This window comes from Calliopsis andreniformis, chromosome 1 (genome assembly GCF_051401765.1).
Source record: "Calliopsis andreniformis isolate RMS-2024a chromosome 1, iyCalAndr_principal, whole genome shotgun sequence".
In the NCBI taxonomy this organism is placed as follows: Eukaryota; Metazoa; Arthropoda; class Insecta; order Hymenoptera; family Andrenidae; genus Calliopsis; species Calliopsis andreniformis.
In genome coordinates, this window is record NC_135062.1 from 10,145,909 (window position 1) to 10,167,741 (window position 21,833).

At 39.2% G+C, this 21,833-nt stretch overlaps 1 protein-coding gene across 2 annotated transcripts; it reads right to left on the minus strand.

The window, feature by feature from the left end:
- Positions 1 to 446: 446 nt before the first annotated feature.
- Positions 447 to 11,079, minus strand: Spz5 (spatzle 5 Toll-1 receptor). 2 transcript variants are annotated; one of them, XM_076392365.1, is made up of 7 exons: positions 10,924 to 11,079; positions 8,818 to 8,972; positions 3,634 to 3,723; positions 2,585 to 2,740; positions 2,325 to 2,501; positions 1,452 to 1,697; positions 448 to 1,373 (listed from the first exon to the last, which is right to left on the minus strand). In XM_076392365.1, the coding sequence occupies exons 1-7, from the start codon at positions 10,951 to 10,953 to the stop codon at positions 1,196 to 1,198; spliced, it is 1,032 nt and encodes a 343-aa protein (XP_076248480.1). In that variant the 5' UTR covers positions 10,954 to 11,079; the 3' UTR covers positions 448 to 1,195. The 2 variants fall into 2 exon arrangements, with proteins under 2 accessions (XP_076248489.1, XP_076248480.1); XM_076392374.1 differs by lacking the exon at positions 3,634 to 3,723 and having other exon boundaries at positions 447 to 1,373.
- Between the last annotated feature and the right edge of the window lie 10,754 nt (positions 11,080 to 21,833).

Here is a 21,833-nt window from a genome sequence, read left to right on the forward strand (position 1 = left end):
TAGCTTCGATTACACTAAGGCAAGTGTACCTAATACTTGAAAGCACCTAATACTGGACATTAGCTATCTCCTTCAATTAAATGAAATGCAACAAAGTTGCCAAACTGCAAAGTTGATAGCAGGGAATATCCTCTTTACTTTTGCGGCTTGGTTGCTTTGTTGCGTTTCATTTTTAACAGATATAATTAATGTCCAGTATTAGATACATTTACCCTAATTGATCATATAAGTATCACCCCGAAAGAAAGGGAAAATAAAAGGTGCTTTTCTACTATGTGTTGATGTACGATTTTAGGAAACGCGGTTTGTGGTGTTCTAAGAATGAAGATTTAAATTTCTGGGTACATAGCGACATCTAACGACAAAGAGTGGTAAGAATTTTTGTACCTATAGTTGATAAATAAACGTCCTTTAGATGTTCTTATGTTTTTTTTTAAATAATTTTCAACAAAAGCTAATAATCTTATGTTACATGCTTAGGCTTATTATTAGGTGTGATTTTATGTTACACCTTCAGAAAAAATTCGTTAGTCTCTTTGCCATTTTAGTGTCACGTCCTATGTTACCTATGGTAGATGTGAGAATTACACATTCGCGGGAATATTTGAAATTTGAATCGATTTTAGGAATTTCAAAACATGTGACATGTAACACAACCTTGGATAAAATGATAAGGCTGTTGTATATATCACCTGTGTTTCGAAATACGAGAAATGTTATCAATTCTACGCATGCTTGTCTATATTATCTACACTAGAGTTTATACGGCAGTGCTTTAATGGTAAGTACAAAATTATTTAAAACTACTGATTCTCATAAATATTTAAGTCTACTTAAAACCAATCAATAGAAATAATAAAAATCTACACTACATAAAACACAGATCTACAATAAAAAAAAATAGTTGAATGAAAAAACAAAAGTCACTCAAGTATTAAGTAAAAGTTTAGTTAAAATAATTACTCAAAATCCACCGACGATTTCAGTTTAAAAACTGATTCTCCTCCAACGCTCCTCTAAAAATCTTCGACCTTTCAACTTTTTCATGCACCCACGAATAATCATCATAATCAACGTATCATGAAATATCTGTTCCCCATCTGTCTTTCGAGAACTTCATAATACTGTGTAAAGCGAAGGTCATCCTCGACTGAAATTCTTTCTCGTATCGCCATTTTTCACCCCTCAGCACAGTTCATGTCGAATAATTCGCTATAATCTGGCAAGAGCAGCCGTGTGGAAGCCAAAATATGTCCGTATAGAGTTGGTTCCCGCTTCCTTCCAGCGCGATTAATCTCTTCTGAACGTATTGCTGCTGGCACCTGCTGGTGTAGCCCGCTGGAACCGAGCAGATACCATTGCACACGTTCGTTCTGCAGAAAAAGGAATTTCAATAACTGTATCCAAAGAGATCGAAATGCAAAAATAAAATATAGCGTGGCGAGACTGACGTGCATCTTTCGCTCCTCACAGTCTGTGTGTACTTTCGATTTTGGTCCTGAAGGTTCACCACGTACATCCAGTTCCCTTGATTGTTTAAGGCGGCTCTAGGTGTGATGAACTGGGCCTCGGTTGGACAAAGAGGAATGGCATCGAGGTCAGATTGTCTCTTCCTACGAATCTTCTCTAATTTTCCGTATTTTAGTAATGGGTTCTCGTATACTGTACGTCGCTCAGGTTTGCTATCCCTTGCGTACCTAGAAGTGGAAATTAAGAACGATATATTCAGAATCGATTGAAATTAAAAACGTGGAAGAGTCAGAAATATATAAGTTCTAATGCAGTTAGGGACTATTCGTCATTCTAAGAATTTTATGCAAGTGGAATTACTAAGTTCCTCAAAAAAAAATGGTAACAAGTTACCATTACTGATACCACATTAGTTGAGGGTTGAAGACACCTAATACCTAATACACGAAGGACTTTGGAACCATCACTTATAATAGCTCCAGTACTTTGGAACCAAATATCATAAAATTGGGTGAATAGAAACAAAACTAATAATATTATTTAAATACTATTAATACTATTTTAGTAGTACCTATTTACTGTTCCCTAGAATTATGTTTCTATTCACCCCATTTTAACCTGCTCAACAAACGCTCCCTACATTAAACTCCACTAAAAATAAAGTTTTCCTTTTCCCACTCAGAGGTTCATTCTCGCCCACTTCCTCCACTTCTCGATTTCCCAACGCAAAGCCCCATCAAAGTCGTTCGTTATCCTTGAACCGCGGGTGGAACAATGAAAAGACCAGCAATGTAGAGCGTGGTAACGTTAAAGAGTATTATCAGAACGAACGTCCAACGCGTCTGAATAATCACCTGTTTGCCCACCATGTTTGACCCTGTCCAAACGAGTTCAAGGATTGCCGCTGAGGATAGAAGGGTTGATTAGTGGGCGAGCGTTGGTTGCCAGGATGGACAGGATACTTGACAGACGGCGTTCCGCCAGACAGAAATGGATTACTCTGCGGCTGAGCAGGCGTCGTGTATCTGTAACTGTGATTAAGAACGAGAGGTTACGGTAGCCTGGATGGCTTCGGCGTGGATAACGACTCGGGGAAGATTAGCATTCAAATTACCCATTCTGGTCCGTGTCGTTAGACGGAGGCCCATAAATTAAAGTCGGCTGTCCTCTCAGAGGATACTGCGGCGGCAGAAGTGGTAACACTTGCGAGTGCAATTCTGGCTGGGCTTGCGGGGTGTAATCATAACCTTCGGTGTAATCTGGGACCGACCTTGAACAGAATTTAACCTTCAGCGATTTTGGGGGACGTGGATTGACGATGATTTGCAGATTTTTTTGGTAGTACGGATATTTTAAGTTGTCAAGTTCCCAAGTTCTCAAGTTCTCAAGTTCTCAAGTTCTCAAGGTCTCAAGGTTTCAAGTTCTCAAGTTCTCAAGTTCTCAAGTTCTCAAGTTCTCAAGGTCTCAAGGTCTCAAGGTCTCAAGGTCTAAGATTCTCAAGGTGTCAAATTCTGAAGTTCTCGAGTTCATAAGTTCTCAAGTTCTTCAGCTTTCTGATTCTCACGTTCTTAGTTACACTCAAACTCTCAAACTCTCAAACTCTCAAACTCTCAAACTCTCAAACTCTCAAACTCTCAAACTCTCAAACTCTCAAACTCTCAATGTCTCAAAGTCACAAAGTGTCACAAACTGTCAAACTGTCGTAGTGTCGAACTCTCGAATTGTCAAACTGTCAAACTCTCAAGTTCTTAAATTCTCAAACTCTCAAACTCTTAAGCTTTTTTAAGCTCTGAAGTTCTCAATCTCTCAAACTCTTAAGCTTTTAAGCTCTGAAGTTTTCAATCTCTCAAACTCTTAAGCTTTTAAGCTCTGAAGTTCTCAATCTCTCAAACTCTTAAGCTTTTAAGCTCTGAAGTTCTCAATCTCTCAAACTCTTAAGCTTTTAAGCTCTGAAGTTCTCAAACTCTTAAATATTCAAATTATCTAATATAAACTTCTACATTTTTACATTTATTAATTTTCAGAGTCTCCATTTCTTTGCAAAAAAGATTATTCAACTGGGACAAGTTACAATTTTTTTTTCAATTTACATTAACCTACTGCCTATCAATCGAACGACCAATAGCAATAAACGTAATATTTTTTATTTCATTAATGACATACGTGTGAATGTTGAAGTCGTCCTCGCTCTCGTCTCTCAGCGCAGAACTGAAATCGAAGCTGCATTTGTCCACGAGAAATTTAATTAGCCGCCTGTAACAAAGAGAAAACGACTGCTGATAGGGATTAATGTAAATCGAGGTGATGTGACAATAGCGATAAAAAAATAGGACAGTGTTAGTTTTTTTTATGCATTCTCGAGACGATCTCTGACCCAAGATGCAAATCAGCTTCGACATTTGTCACAATGTTGAGCCTACTTGGTACTCGTAATTTCTTGGTCAAACTTTAATAGAATCATTCTACAGGGAAATAAAAAATTGTTTATCTTTCTCATATATTATTCATGAATTCACGGAATACAGGTTCTACGACCTATCGAGGCTTCACTCAGTTCGTTTTGTAACCATTCTTTGGGTACAGTGATCGAAACTGAATTCCATTGAAAATATTCTACTTTGACTATAGAAAAGATGATGTAAGAGTAAAATTATTGTTTTGCAAAGTTTGGAAATCGAAAATTTTTCAATTTTCTTTAAAAGAACACAAATAATATACATGCTTAAAGAAAAGATACCTAACGCTCAACGCGTTGATTGCCATGTCACCCATATGTGGGAAACAATTTTTACATGATTGCAAATAACAAGAAGTTACACAATTATGAATGATAGTAATATACAGAATTTTAGCAATAGTTAGTAAAAAGGAAGAAGCCCTTTAAAATAATTATGAAAATGAATGAAATATTTTTTTTTAAATGTGTCATCACTGCCAAAGTAATAGAATTTTTAATAAATTTAAACTGTCAGTTAACATGTTAGGAAAGGTAAGAAAACCACTGACATGTACGTAAGTTATTATCAGCAATCGTTAATTCCGCGCACAAACACGGCTCGACAAGTTAAAATTTCGTAAGGGAACATGTTAAGCGTTCACGCAAACATATCAACGAATTTCGAGCGCGTTGACCACGCAGCACAAACCCCGGAACTTTCTCCGCAGTGAAACACAGCTTAGAGATGTGTCTCGATGTTTAATTCATGGTCTGCGCCTAAAAGCTGATTTCTCGCAGACCGACTCTATTCAACCGTCGTCCTGCTCACAGGCTGCATCTCGATCGAGCTGCTTCCTGTGGACACGGTTGGCCGACTTTCGAATAAACGTAGTTTGTCAATGGACGGAAATCAGGGGCAGCCGTATTACCATCGAATCCCAAAACACATCCATTTGCTCTAAAGATCCTGTCTGATTAACATATTCAGAGTCCTGTGACCCATATGTGGGTCATGTGATTCAATTTTCTGTAGGTACTAGAAATGTCTACAGAAATTTTATATCTTTTAGATTTCAGTCAAGGTATAAATTGAATTCTTTGTTTTTAATGTAAGACTTACGTGGGCTTGTTAAAAACAGTCACGAAATGTATAAGAACATTTTGGACTAATGGTTCTAGGGTAAGTGTCGAGGGATTCACCACAGCCCTTTTACTAAAAGACATAGCCTTCCCCACTTCGTAGCCAGATCATCCAGCAACAATATTCTCACTCTTTAGTAATGTGACATCAGGTCACTTGGCTTTTGCAAACGCTCGATCTTCTGTTAAACAGTTATACGACACTTGGTAGCTAAAAGACCCAATGTAGCCAGTAGCCATTGATCGACAACAGGACTGTTTAGTCTCATTCTTCTTCTTTCATGACCCCACACCCTGAGTCCTTATCATAAACCCCTCAAGGCTAGCCATCGTTCGGTCATCCTTTCTCATGGATGACCAAGGGTGAAGAACGTCTACGTGATTGTAGGATCCCGAAGTTTCGAAATAACCGGAAAACAACGACAATAGGGGGTATTAGCGTTTCCTGTTATGCATTCTGCGACGCCACGTGTCTCCATGCAATTGCATCGTGGAAGCAATGCCAGGAACTCGTTCATCAACGATGAATGCTCGCAATCAGCTCATTAATTGTCGTCATTTCCTTAAGTCTGCTCCAATCCTTCAAGGACGAGCGTAAATAATAATTAATAATTATTATTTGAATAATTATTATTGAATAATTATTATTCCAATAATTACTAATTATTATTCGATCGTCTGAAACGAGCCATCGATACAAATATTAAAAGAAAAGTAGTGTTGCCATTTCTGAGTGAGTTTATATTTATAAATATTCCATCAAGTTCCTCTGTCCAAGATTTATATGCGCAGGAATAACTTTCTCATGGTTAGCATCGCTGTTTCATTTCACGAGCTATGCGGAAACGGAGGTAGAATTTGATTGTGGTATGAGAAACTAGCTCTGACTGCGAACAGACGATCGATTTAATGGTAAGTCTTATTGCATAGACGAAACGACTCATTCGATTCCGATTAAAGACAGACAGGATGCATAATAAATGAAGTGTACGTAAAGAGAAGTTACTTATATTTATATACATATGTGCTAAGCTCTAGAAATGTTAAAATTTTCAGAATCCTCTCGCTTATAATTAGTTGAATTTCTACAATACATTAGTCAGCATTTAACGATATCATAAGATTCTTATTCCCCGCCATATTATCGCAAAAAGAGAAGTTACTTATATTTATATATGTGCTAAGCTCTAGAAATGTTAAAATTTTCAGAATCCTCTCGCTTATAATTAGTTGAATTTCTACAATACATTAGTCAGCATTTAACGATATCATAAGATTCTTATTCCCCGCCATATTATCGTATAGCGCTGGTAGATTACACGCTCCTTTGCAAAGTTGGCACGTACCCAAATGAGGGTGACTTCTTGCTCCCGTGCATATTAAACCAGAATCAAGTGAGGCGTCTCTATGTACATACTACCTTTACGCATTGATAGAACACCGAATCGCAGGAGTGTCGGCTCGTAACGGTCCCGATAATTATCTAGCAGGGTATGACCGCGTCAAGGCCACGGTCACGCTACGATGATCAAGGAATTTAAACGTGTCGAGACGGACGTAACGATCTTATTTTATTACGTATCTCCTTTTACGTAACCATTGGTAGCTTTCAGATCGGACAGCATTCGATGCAGGAAGAAATATGTGGAGCTAGACACGACAACAATCATTTTTCTGAAGAACCAAACGACATCAGAATTATTTCATTTACGTATAGAATAATCGATTAAGAAAGAATTTAGTTCCTAGTTAATGGTAAAATGAAAGTACAGTATAAATTGTGAATAATACAGTACACTGTTTAAAGACTAAAATTGATCTCACGAATTATCATAGTACTGTGGAATATTCTTATTCTCTAAAAACATGGAAAGAGACACATTCCATTGTGGAAGTGCAAATATAAAATATTCATAGAAAGTTGAGAAAACAGAAGACCCAATGGAAGAATAACAGTCACGAGAGATCTCAAGGCGTTCGCCAGTCGATTCTTCGCGCCACTTCCGGTACCAGGAAACTCTTTCTCTCTCCACGAAACTCTTTCGAATGTGAAACAAAGTGATGCAAGCAAATGACGATTTTGAAGGAATGGAAGCGATTTCGCGTTCACTACCCCTGGACTTTCCCTGCCCAGAATTCCTCTCGATACACGCGGTCAACTAATTCGTATGCGAAAATGGGAATCAGAGCGCGGTCAGGAATAACAATGGTTCTACGTTGAACTGTATTTTTGCGAATTTCTGCACGAACCAAGGCTTTTTTTAAAATGCATGAAACATTGAATGATCGAATTATTTTGTGGAAATATTCGATTTTGAGAAGACTAAAAAAGGAATTTTAGTGATTTATTTGGGAACTTCAGAATTTTTTGAAAATACAGACAACCCTCTTGATTAACAAGAAGGATCTCTCTAGGGGTTGAAAATTTCAAGATTTAAGAATTCAGAATTTTTGAGCTTCAAAATGTTGAAATTTTGGACTTTTGATACTTTGAAAGTTTGAAACCTTGAGACCTTGTAACCTTGGAACCTTGAAACCCTTGGGAGCTCCTTGGAAACTCTTGGAAAACCCTTGGCAACCCTTTAGAACCCTTGAGAACACCTTGAGAACCCTTTAGAACCCTTGAGAACGCCTTGAGAACGCCTTGAGAACCCCTTAGAACCCCTTGGAATCTCTAGGAACTCCTTGGAACCACTTGGGATCCTTGGAAATCCCTTGAAACCACTTGGGATCCTTGGAAATCCCTTGAAACCCCTTGGAATCCTTGAAAACTCCATGAAAATCCCTTGAAACCTCTTAGAACCTTGGCATCTTGGCACCTCCAAGCCTTGGAACCTTCAAACTTTGGAACTTTAAAATCTTGAAATTGTAGAACCTCAAAAATTTGATACTTCACAAATTTTAGATTACTATTAACTATCGAAAAATTTCCAACTACTTAAATCTCTTCTCCTCCTTAATTTGCCACTAAATCTCGATAAACAGTTTCAGTAGCCAACAAATGATCTCATTCCATCGATTGCTTCGAGCGATCACTTGATCCGAGAATGAACAGTGCGCGACCGATACCTTGAAACGATAATGTCCCGTTCTTACGCAGCTGTTAACAGCCTGTATTATCATGCAAATGCGATAATAGGCCTGACATCATAGATCTGCGATGCGGTACCCACGGGCATTGTTCACGCGTAAGTGGCACACGATGGATCTTTTTCCGAAACCTTGCAAAAACGCGTCCGGTAGCTCTTACATCATTGCTACCGTTCTGTTTTTGATTTATCGCCGCCGTCCGAGCGAGGCTATCTATCAGAATCTATCTTAAGATTCCAAAGAGACTCGATGGAAAATCTTTCCATCGTTCCTTTTTGTGATTTAATAGAATGCTGACGCAGTCGAGTTCGAATCCTATTGAACGAGATCAATTCGTCATTAGAGTAAAATATGGTCGATCCAACTCTGACGAATGTTGCATGCAAATGAGACTGTACTGAACATTCTGATAATATCGAATAGGTTTCTTAGATACAATCCCTTGACTGAAGCCTACTTAAATATGATTTTATCATTGACTGGAAATTTTATTATTATTTTGTGTTGCTAGTGACACACTATCCATAAAATAGATTTTAATTTAGGAAATGAGTTTACATTTCGACTGAATAGTAGATCAGTTTTTGCTCAGCGGAACACCATAATTAAATGATGCAACAAGGTTCTTGCAACCTGGAGATTAGTTTTTCTTGCCACTCGTTTAAATCAGTCCAACTTACCGAGGATAGTGATCGGGACTTTCACAGAACGTCTGTCCTGGCTTTGCGCAATTGGGAGTGTGCCCTGGAGGTGCAGGAACAAAAGGTTCATAGTGAGGTTGACCAGGACATCCGTACTCGAGGCAGGGAGTGGTGTGAGCGTTCACCAAAGACACCTGAAATCAAGTCGATAACTGTATCAAAATAATAGACCAAAATAATATTTTTCCTATATATTTAAATGAACAGAAAAATAATGTTACAGTGAAATTATTGAAGTCTCTTGTAGAATTTACAAAAGTACTCTAATAGGCCTCAGCTTATTAAAACAAAGGACTATAACAAATCCTACAAAAGTCTGCCTTGCTTACATCTACTTAGGAGACTTTTGTAAGATCTGTATGACCATTCTTTCCGTGTGCAATTAATATTCCTCAAATCTGGTTGCAAGAATACTCCAAAAGGGAGTTCTCGGTTGGGAAACATCTTCAGGAAAAAGTGCTATGTGGAGAGAAAAGTGATAATTGCTTGAAAATAAGAGGTTCTATGCGCTTAATAAAGGTATAGTTTGCATAAAATACCGATCGAGAGAGATTGCAGCGGCTGATGTAATCAGAGCGTTATTTCTATTAAATTTTTATAGGGGGTATTAGGAGAAATCTTGAGTTGGTTGCGATATCCGGGTGAATCATGCTTCTTTCAAGTGGCTTCATCGCCCAGTAGCATAGTATAAACGTAATGAGTACAAGTACAGTACATAATGAGGTAATTTTACTTTTCGAGAAGTAACGAAGCTTGCAACTGTTCCCATATCACTAATATTGCATCCACATGAAACTCTTAATTAGTTATTTACTTTTGTATCTTAAAAAAAATCAAGCAGCAATTTTATTCTCACATTTACGAAAAATAAAACATCGTAAATATAATTAAGAAAATAGAAACTCATTATTTAAGTACTAAAACTATTTTTATAAGCAAAACCGAAGAACTTAACTTTGTTTGAATTTCTAAATATTACTGTACCGTGTGTCTACTCTGAATATACATTTTGCCATTTTGCATATTTTTGCATTTTATGTGCAACATCTACACCATCGCAAATTTAAATTTTCCATAAATGCATGAAAATCAGCAATCCAGGGATAAGGATCGCAAAAGTGCAGGAAACTCCGTAATGTATTATCAAGATAATCGCAAAATACACAACAGAAGCTACCATTCATAAATCTGTTTCCATCGGCCTATTTTTGGGTTCGAAATTTCGAAATAGCTGGCGCTATCTGATGCAGCCATTAACACGGATTTAAGCCTGACGTAATATCCTTGTGCAGCAGCGTTTAAGAGCTTTCTTATGCCACTTTCAATTGACTCACCATATGACACAGCACTGTTTTTCAGCGATCCCAACATCGTGGAGGCACTTTCGTATCGACGACAAAAGATAGTCGAATTATGAAATTGAGTGACAAAAAGATAATATTAATAAGAGAAATGGCACTCGATCGATGTTCCTTTCTTTTAGAACAGGAATAAAATACCTAAGATGAAGACTTAACAATTTTTAAATTAAGAAGATCACTTCTTTCAATTCCAAATTGAGGAATATTTTCAGAGAATTTTATAAAATTGATTTGTAAAGGTTGTCAGGCTTAATAGAGGATATTTATGCATTTATTGGACAATTTAAGAGAACTCATAATAAACTGTTTTAATCACTTAAAAACATCTCTATAATCTCCTAATACCAACTTTATTGAACATGTACCTATAGAAGCATTGAAACTACTTTAACCTGCTGTAAAAAATACTAAATTTCAAATGAAAATGATTTTAAAAAAATTCACTAATAGAAGATAAAAATATCACAAACAATTCATAATTAGTAGATTACGGATCTGTATGCATTTATAGGAAATTTCAATATGCAAAAGAGTGCAGTATGCACATAATATACAAAACTACACAAAATATCGAAAATTAAATACATTTTACAATATCTGAAGATCGAAACAAATTCTCAATTAAACTTCACTTCTCTAATCGCGTTTATGATGACAAGAATTTGCATAGACATCCGTAGTCTACTAATTACATTTAAAAACAATATATGAAACTTTTACTTACAATTATCAAGACATCCAGAAACCGTCTCATCTTCGCTCCAAAGCTGTGCCCACCAAACGTCGGCCACTGTAACAAGTTCCACTTGAAGACGCTCCTCCAGGCTTCGAACGATCCTCCAATCCTGGCGCCGCTTCTCAATCTCACCCTCTTCGATCACGATCCAGGTATTACGCCTCTGCCTCGACGCCAGTGGCAACGTAACTCACATAACTGGTGTCGCGCAGGTCCCACGAAGAAAGGAGTCACCGTGGCAAGATAAGCGAGCCGTTCGTGGAAATGCGCGCCGGTGTCCGCGAAAGGATGCACCTCGCAAGCTAGACGGATCACGGAAACGTCGCTGCGTAATCATCGAGTCACTCGCGGCGCGATTCTTGACAGGTATTGTCGCCCGCGCGAGAAGATAATAATAGATCCCGTCGCGCGTGCGATTAATTGTCTGACAGCGACGCGATTTCACGACAATTGCACTTCTGTGAGAACTGGGAGGAGAATACAGGATTTCTGTGTTACGAACTCACTGTTTGACAAGAACTTTGGACGAGAAGTTAGGGCTAAGTAGAATCCTGGAACTTAGGATTAAGTGGAGTTACATGGTAATCGACACTGAGACAGTCATTGACAAGTTTTGTGAATTTCAGTTAAAATTGAGGGTCTATAGCAGAGGGTGTTTGAAGACGGGAGTTAGAAATTTTAAAAGGTGATTCTACATGTTAAAATAGGAAGAAAGCGAGAGTGATGAAATTGTACTTGAGGTAACGTTTCAAAGTTGTTAATTGTTCTAAAAATAGCTATAATTCTAGTGAAACATGTCTGACTTGGGACTTATTCTACTGCTTGGGTGCATTGGTCAAGTCAGATGTGGAGTTAGTAGAATAAACTCCGAGTCAGACACAGTGAATTTAGTAGAATAAGTCCCGAAACTCATACAAATTAGTAGAATAGGCTGTGAGTCAGACACAGAGAAAGCTGTAAATCAAGCACAGACAAATTAGTAAAATAAGTTTGGAGTCAGACACATAAAAGTCAGTAGAATAAACCCCAAGCCGCAAGCAGCTTTTTTTACAATCAATAACTGGAAAATGAAACCTAAAACGCAATTTCGTCTAATTACATTTTCGCCTTATTTTAACATATAGAGTCATCCCTTCTAATGCCTGTCGTTAAACATCATTTATACTACTGTATGCTTCCTATAATATACTATGAATTATTTATGCAGCAAATAATTTACTAAATCCTGTTCAAAGTGTCGATTACTGAATACTTTCTTTTTTTAACAAAATAATTGTACCGAGTAGGTATATCAAATTTTTCAAACACTGTGTTAAAAAAACATTGACCCTTTTTAAAATGACGTCTATTTTGAGTCAAAAACGTGGAGTCAAAAACGATATTCCTTGCTCATATTTTTCTGAGATCAATCTATATCATATGGTACATCACTTTTTTTTAATCAAACAAAAAAGTGTGAAAAAATTGAAAGTGACTTCAAGACACAAGGAGAATACGAAGGAGCTTCTTAACAAGAAAATGCTGTAAACTGTAAACATACACACACCTGAATTTCGTCGCAAACACAATTCAACAAAACTGTTCGTCTATACTTTACAAAATCCCAAGTCACAAATCTTAAGAAACCGCAACACAGAACCACCAGTGACAAAAATGACAATAACTTCCCCACGTGGGAGTACAATTACAAATTACAAACACCACTGACTACTAACAGCCATTAGCCCACTTCTACTTGGTCACTTGTACAATGCACCTATGGTTGCCAGGCAAAACGACACAACTCGTATAACCATCTCCAATATCCACTTCAAACTTCCAAATACCTTAATTCTGTGCAATCTACTCTCATTTCTTTTTTCCTTAACTGAATCTTCTTCCACCAAAAACAGCATTAGAGTTCTACTTCACAGGCTTCGATTAAGTCATACACTCCAGTTGGCGACAGTGACTCATGTCCTTTTGCCTGGCAGCCCCAGATATGTCCGCGTATCTCGTTTCGCGTGGACCAGTCGCTATTCGTCCGTGATTTGACGCGCGGCGATAGCTCGTATTGAAATGCGGATAAGTCGGTGTATCTATACCCATGCCCACGATGGTACCCCTTCCTCGGCACGTGCACAGGTCCCAAGCGCATGGGTACGTGGCCCAGGGTGGGGTCCACGGGTGATACATATACTTTCACTGACGTACGCGGTCGTCGCCGCGCTACGACCAACTGACCTTATACGTTGACGAGAGGCCGCCTGTTCTTTTCCTGAAAGGTGTCGTCGGAACGAGATCAATGAAATCGTGTCAGCGGGAAGGACGACGACTTGTCATTTTCTTCCTTCGTTTGTTTACGGGGGGCAGGGTGTGGATTCAAGATTGAACATTGCGTTATGAGTACGCGTGGTTGTGAGACACAACGAGCATAAGTCATTTATGTGTTTCTGTCGAGATAATTACCATCGAAGTCTTGAATATTAATTCTGTTTTATGGAGTTGTTTTGTTGTCGTGTGATGTAGTATTAGTATTCTTTATTAGAAGCTTTGAAGGTTTCAAGGTTCTTCTGTTGGTTTGATTTTCTTCTGACTGAAAATGTACAGATCTTGGGTGAGAGATGGAGCAACATTTTTGGAGATTGTGACTTATGATCGTCTTGTCTTATTACTGTAGATGTGGATGTTGTTGTGAGGACCCTGACGTGAACTGGTTTTTAGTAGACTATTCTTTATGTCTGTTACAGTGACTGATAATGTTGTATAAGGAATGTTCTCTATCTCTGTTCGCCTTCACTTAGGCTTGCAATAATATTCTTATTTTTGGAACATTTATTATTTACAAGTTGAACTTACAAATAGAATACTATAAGCAAGTTATAGGTATTTAGAGACATCACAGTCTCTTTGGTATCTCTATTTCAGTAAATAGTTACTAGCTACTCGTTATTCATGAATAGAGGGTGTTAAAAGCAGTCTTCAAGTTTTTCCACTTTATCTTGTGGACTTTTGTGTCTGACGACTGCATTACCGATCTAAAGATTTGAGGTCTGAGTCACAGACGATTATACAGACATTAACGAAATATATGAATTCATATACATCCTCGATGATGCCAGTGACTATAGATGCTTTTAAGCTCCCCATCTTCGTGTTTTCGAGGGGTCATGAATCTATGCTTGGAGAACAAGCGCCATCTGATCCATTTCAGTATAAAAGAATGAAACACTTCGCACTGTAGCAATCGAATATAGCTTGACAGTAAAAGAAGACTGCCTGTTTTATCAGTCCATCTTTTACCTTTGTGTGCAGAAAAACTACATTATTCGCTCTGGTGAAGAAGTATATATATAGCCACAGTAGAGTATACAGGATAGACTGGACTTTCAATGGACTTCCGTGCCTTACGTTCTGAAATACCGACGGTTTGAGAAATCACTGGCTTTCGAGCGTCCTCTGCGATTTTTTAGCGGTGGATGTAGGAAATGTATTCTTTTCACGCTGAGAGTGCAGGCAAACGAGAAAATATTCCTACCATACCACCCAATGTATAAGGTGTCCCATTAAACTATGCTGCTTATTTATCCCTATAATTTCAATAATAAGCGAAAATGCTATTTACAAAAAATATGTTGTTGCAGAAAATATATACCAGAGTAATGATATTTATTCTAAATAAGATGCTTATTTTTTTATCGCTAAATTCAGTGGAGTAAGGAATTTTATGTAAAAGTACTAAGAAGCATTCACTGATTCCGAAATAGTTGTATCTATGTTATAGTAATCAAGATATGCTTTGGATTACTTGGTACACCCAAAAAATACGAAATTCCAGCAAAGAATACGAATGGCTTAATAAAAGTGGTAAAGAAAAATGATTGAAAACTTTAAAGGTAGGTAGTACACGAACCACGGAGGCTCATGGGGAGATAGACGAAATTGAGGGTCCATCAATCTTCATTCGCAAAAATCTTGAGGTCTGAAATCTAAACTGGTAAGCCAAAGACATCTGATCAACGGTCAAGCTGTTAGTGGACAGAGTGGTTGAGAGTAACCCAAGGTAGTCCATGACAATCCAGGAAGTTCTTCCAGAGGATCGCCAGGACGATTCACACCCGCTGGAAACTCCGAAGTGACTGACCAAAACATTGTTATCCCTCGGACAGTAGATTGTTTTACATTCACATACAGAGCCAGCGGTCTCAGGGTCACTTTTGACCCAGAATTTGCCGTCCGAGGGTTAATAACAATCGTAAGCAGTGACTGGTGCAAGTTATTAACATTTATAATTGCTAGGTAAAGAAATATTAAGAAGTTTTCAAGAGTACGATAAATAATATACGAAAAGTTAATAATTTCCACATTTGTTAACTAAAAAGACACAAATGCACACTGTGTGTGATTGTTATTAACAACATGTGTGCCAGAAATTGTTGCTCGGGTGAGTATTTTATGAAAAATATCAATTTCATGCCAAATATTGTTCGTTAGATCGGTCTCGAAATTCTAATCAGCCGAAGAACTTCTCTGATTGGTTTCTCATCTTCCTCGAGACAGCATAAATACCCCTGCAGGAGCACGAGTGTCTCACTCGCCGCGGGTCCTCCGGCGGGTGAGGACCTCCCTGGGGACCCTGGAGGGACTCCTGGGCCTTGGACCACCCTGGACCTCGGACCACCCTGGACCCCTGGACACCCCTGACCACTGGTCATCGGTCAACTGGCCACTGGTCATCTTGGACAACCGGTGAGTTTTTGCTCAAATTTTGAAATTATTTCTACTGTTGCCCCTCTTTTCTGGTTCCTCCTTTTTTTTATGTACCCCGCCCCCTGCCGGGTGAAGTGTTGCGCTTTATCTATATATTAGTGTTAAATTTTGGATTCAATGGAATCCAGCTACTATTTCTACTTCTTATACTTGTCTTTCAATCATCTCTTTGGCTTACTAGTCATAAGTTTGAATTTTTAAATTTTTGTAAAGGGAGATCGATGGAACTTTGATTCCCTCTGTGATTTTTCTGTATGGGTCTCCAGCACAGCAACCTCCTCGTGGTGAGACCCGGGCCGGTTCTGTCCGGGCCAATGGCTGTGCCATCGTTGGGGTATTTTTGGGGAGGCTCCCCCAGTCATTCAAATTAACTTGAAGCTTGAAGAACGAAGACGTCGCATCCGCCGAGGGATTTCATTTCCATTTCTAATTTTTAACATTTCAGGGTTTAGCTAAACATTGAACGAAAGTATTAAAGGAAGAATTAAATGCCAACGTCGTTCAGTTTTGTTTTTTGTTTAAATATGTTCTGTCTTGATTCGGGGTTCGAGTTGTGTCGATCATTTCTCATGTCTGTGATATTCCTAAGAAGATTCAGTAGATTATTCAATTATATTTTCTCCTATTTCTTGCAATGAAATTTTTCATTCTCTTCGAAGGCTATGGATCCTCCGATCTATCCTCTATCATTCTGTAAAAGGCATTCAGCACCCATTGCTGATCCTAATGTTCATTACTTTAGCGATCTTTCAATTTTATTACTTTCTAGGATTTAGGTGAACATAATATCTACGTTAAACGAAGACACAGCATCCGCCGAGGGACATCATTACTTCTATTTTGTAAAGGTTTGCCTACATTCTATTGCCTTTGGGGAGGCTCCCCCGTTATTGATATACTTCTCTTGATTTTCTTTTACTTGTATGCTGGTTTACGCTTTCCTTCTTATGCAAATAACACTCAACGAACGAAAAAATCGCATCCACCGAGGGATTCCATCGCCTCTTGTTTTGACACCTATTTAAAATTTAGATTCTAAGATTTTTGTAAAGGGAGATCGATGGAATTTCGATTCCATCCATCTCTCTATGGGTCTCCAGCACAGCAACCTCCTCGTGGTGAGACCCGGGCCGGTTCTGTCCGGGCCAATGGCTGTGCCAACGTTGGGGTATTCTTGGGGAGGCTCCCCCAAGTATTGATATATTACTCTACATACTTTTCTTTCGCTAGTTCTTTCTTTACTCTTTACTTGAAGATTGAAGAACGAAGACGTCATATCCGTCGAGGGATTCACCGCTTCTAGTATATAAGTCTCAATCGCATAGAATATTTTTAAGACCCTAGTTCTAAGTTTCCATTGTAAAGTCACTGTAACACTGCCAAGTTGTCATTTCTTAGCTCTCTTTGCTCGGTTACTTCCTCCTCACCTTCTGTGAGGAGGTCATCTGCTTCTCTTAGTAGAAGCAAATGTCCAACTGTGGAATCGGCGGTCGATGGAGCTTGCTCTTCTTCCCTTGGGGGTTTGTGCTAACGAGAGACGATGTGGACACTCGATGGTGTGTGGTATGACACACTTGAAGGTGGAAACCCCACAGTGCAGTCAGGCAACTGACTGGGCTGTGAGGTGCCAGTCGCCTTCTCCTAGTACCCGCCTTCAAGGTGGAAGGACTCGCACCACCGATTGTCTATTTCATGGTTGCCTTACGCGGTAGACTCTAAATATTCTCAATCTCCCCTCAATGATTACTTGGCACTTCTCTACTTTAAGGTCCAAGCTAAAGATATGGATGGAACTTGACTTCCATTTATGCCTTTGGCTTGTTAGTTTAAGATTTTTGTAAAGGGAGATCGATGGAACTTTGATTCCATCTATCTCCCTGTGGGTCTCCAGCACAGCAACCTCCTCGTGGTGAGACCTGGGGCGGCTCTGTCCGTGCTAATGGCTGTGCATCTTGTATTAGATATAAGTGTAGTTAGTTAGGGGTGGTTCCGCTCATGTTTCTACGATCATTGATATGCTTCTATAATTCGTCCCTTCTCTCTTTCCTGCATGTCTCTCTATTCTCTTGTAAATTTTATCACTGGTTATAATTATCATTCCTATTTCATTTACATAAAAATCACTCATCGAACGAAGACATCGTATCCCCCGAGGGACTTTATTTGCACTTCTAATTTTTAACATTTCAGAGTATAGAAGAACACTGAAGAAGAATTCAATGAAATGCTACCGTCGTTCCATTCTGTTTCCTGTTTAAATATGTTCTGTCTTAATTCAGAGTACGGATTGTTCTGTCAATCCTTTCTTATTTCTGTGATTAACATATGGGTCTCCAGCACAGCAACCTCCTCGTGGTGAGACCCGGGCCGGTTCTGTCCGGGCCAATGGCTGTGCCATCGTTGGGGTATTTTTGGGGAGGCTCCCCCAATCGTTCATATTAACATGAAGATTGAAGAACGAAGACGTCGCATCCGCCGAGGGATTCACCGCTTCTAGTATATAAGTCTCAATCGCATAAAATATTTTTAAGACCCTAGTTCTAAGTTTCCATTGTAAAGTCACTGTAACACTGCCAAGTTGTCATTTCTTAGCTCTCTTTGCTCGGTTACTTCCTCCTCACCTTCTGTGAGGAGGTCATCTGCTTCTCTTAGTAGAAGCAAATGTCCAACTGTGGAATCGGCGGTCGATGGAGCTTGCTCTTCTTCCCTTGGGGGTTTGTGCTAACGAGAGACGATGTGGACACTCGATGGTGTGTGGTATGACACACTTGAAGGTGGAAACCCCACAGTGCAGTCAGGCAACTGACTGGGCTGTGAGGTGCCAGTCGCCTTCTCCTAGTACCCGCCTTCAAGGTGGAAGGACTCGCACCACCGATTGTCTATTTCATGGTTGCCTTACGCGGTAGACTCTAAATATTCTCAATCTCCCCTCAATGATTACTTGGCACTTCTCCACTTTGAGGTCCAAGGAAAAGGCGTGGATGGAACGTGGCTTCCATCCATGTCTTTGCCTCTCTAGTTTATATTCACTGTACAATTGTCGAGTTGTCATTTCTTAACTTCCTTTTTTGATACTTGTTCCTCATCTTTGGTGAGGAAGTCACCGCTGCTTCTCTTGGTAGAAGCATGTGACCAACCGTGGAATCGTCGGTCGGTGGAGCGTGTTCTCCCCTTGGGGGTCTGTACTAGGAGTGACGCCACAGACACAGTAGGGTGTGTGGAAAGACACACTCGACTGTGGAAACTACACGATTCCGCCTTTTGCACATTCTCTTTACCAGCCTGTCGGAATCAGGTCTACTTCGGTAGCTCCTGTGTGGCAGCAGGGAGCAATGGTCAATTGACTGAATCGTGTAGTGCCGTACGCCTCTCCGACATACCGGCCTTCAAGGTCGTAGAGCTCGCACTATCGCTCGTCTATTTCACGGTTGCATTAGCTGTAGAGTCTAATTTAATCAAACCATTCCTAATGATAACTCGACAATGTCCTACTCTAAGGTCCAAGCTAAAGGCATGCATGGAACTTAGCTTCCATTCATGTCTTTGGCTTGTTAGTTTAAGATTTTTGTAAAGGGAGATCGATGGAACTTTGACTCCATCTATCTCCCTGTGGGTCTCCAGCACAGCAACCTCCTCGTGGTGAGACCTGGGGCGGCTCTGTCCGTGCTAATGGCTGTGTATTTTGTACTAGATCTAAAGATAAGCCTAGTGTTGTAACTTGTTTCTTTTGTTGGTGGTCTATCATTTTTTGTTAGTTTTTGGGAAAGCTCCCTGAATTATTGATTGTATTTCTCTTGATAGTCTTGGGATTCTTCGATGGTTTTCTTTTTACTCTTTAGCTGAAGATCGCTGATCGCATCCGCATCGCAATCCACTGAATTGCATCCGCCGAGGGATATCAGTGCTTCCTTCTTAGAAGATTTTTTTAATATGTTTTTAAAGGGAGATCTGTGGAATATTGATTTCATCTATTTCTCTGTGTACCTGCTCTCGTAGTAACTTCCTTCTGGTAAAACCACTGACCAGATAATAATTATCTAGTCGGTGGATATATATATAAGTTTCTTCACCACATTGGATAATGTAGTTGCGTTCTCAAGATGAATCATAAAACAGGCATGTCTGTCGATATCGCAGTTTTCTGTGGATAGAGACCTACCTTTACACGGAGGTCTCTAGGACCCTCGAAAACAGGCAGTTTTCATCATCAGTAGTCACTGATGATGCAGAATAATTTCGTGTCGGTATTATAATTTGAAGTCTTGCCACTGATAGCGCTGTACTCTTATTTTACACACAGTCGCTAACGTTGAGCATGACACAAAATGATAATGGTACAGAGAAAGCATTGCTTGTCCAATCTGTCCTTTGTACTTATCTATGACTCAAGTAATGATATTAGGCTCAGAGAATGTAGATGTATAAGTATATGTGAATTACAACTTACAAAACTACAGCTTTTAAGATAAAAAAGAAAGTATTTCTTCAATATATCTACTTGGGAAAAGCTAGAAATTAGTATGTTTAGTTCATATATTTCCTAGTGTACTTCTTCATTAAATATTCCCACGATGTAATCTGAAATAAGAATTGAAATAGTATTAAATCAAATTTCACTATGTTTCACTTTTCCAAAAAATCGAAATCTAAATGTAACTTTTAATAAATTTCCTTTACATGTAACAAACGCTCCATTTCCTGTAACAGAAACTTATGTATTTGATTAATCTATGACACATGTATACTCGACTTCAGAACACAACTGGCCAAATTAAACTGCTACTACTACCACCACTATTATACTACTACTACTATTACAAAACTAAAGCGAGCACAGTGACAAAGTAGTAACAAAAATGACTCCCCATCCTCGGAATGGCAAGCCATTAGTAGTTTCCCTTTTCTTATAGCAAATATGCTGGGACTCTTCGGCTTGTAGCCACTTCTTTCTTCGAGCGGTCCGCCCACCTGTAACTTAAGCCTAAGTGCTCGAGATTTACCACCAAAACGAGAACAAATTAATGTTCTCAAACTTGGCTGCAGCACGAAAACAGGACCATCAGTTGCATGGTAGCCTAAGCTTCCCAGGAAATCTTTGTTCCTGTTATCGTGCAGAATCTCGATCGCAACGTTCGAGCCTATCCTTCCGACCGCGGCTCAGCGACCCTAGTGCAATGTCGCTGAATTTGAAAAGTCGAGAGCAAATCTGAGGCCATGGCATGCTCCAATCGCGCCAGCTCCACTCTCAATTCTCCAAATGGATTTAACCCCAGAGACAAGTCATCACGCGAGAACGCGCCTACCCGATCGAAGGAACTGTGATGACCTGCCCTGGCCCTACCTACTTACATCTAACATTCACACCAGAAGGTAAACTACCTACCTATCTAATTGATGCTTCAATTCTATACTTAAGAAATGGCAAAACAAGACATTCACACCAATCGCGATCACGCTTCTCCCCCCCACCCACGACTCTTTCACTCCACGGTTCTCACACATGATACTCGAGTGCAAGAGCCTAAACTAGGGAGGACGTCCCGGGACGCCTCCGTCACCCGAGCTTGGCACAGAACAAATCACACTCTAAAGTACGTACCATTTTCCTGAAATCGACTGGCAAAGGCTAACGACCATTGCGTGTGTACGTAAACTACAAGAAAGGTAGATAATTGATTTATGATGTAATGACTTGAATTGATAGCTACCATAAAATGTAACTTAAAATAGTTTATAGTATCATGAAATTGTGTATTATATTATGGATATGATATGTAGCTGTGTTATTAAAATTTAATGCACATATTCCATATAGTGTTTACTATGGCATTAAAGATCAGAAAAGAATATGTACACATAAACACTATTCAGAAAAAAGTCCGACGTAATTCCACGGCCTAACCACACAGATACACACAAGTGGAAATTACGTCGTGCACGATACATTAGCACAGTGCCAGTCGCTGAAGAATATTATTAAGATCTTATGACTAGGTCATCGTGCCCCATCGCCTCCACCCACCCAAGTAGCACCTGGGCACGTGAATGAGTCGAAGGCAATGGGTACGGGATTGGTACCTGAAAATCCTGTACTAAAAGGAGTGATTAATATAAAGAATCTAGCGATTTACTATTATCTAACACTTTCA

Excerpts from the sequence above, each read along its gene's own strand:
- Spz5 (XM_076392365.1), bottom strand. The coding sequence starts at position 10,953 with ATGAGACGGTTTCTGGATGTCTTGATAATT. Across the intron at positions 8,973-10,923 it reads TTCTGGATGTCTTGATAATT|GTGTCTTTGGTGAACGCTCA; the intron begins GTAAGTAAAAGT and ends ACTTGATTTCAG. Across the intron at positions 1,698-2,324 it reads CAAACATGGTGGGCAAACAG|GTACGCAAGGGATAGCAAAC; the intron begins GTGATTATTCAG and ends TTCCACTTCTAG.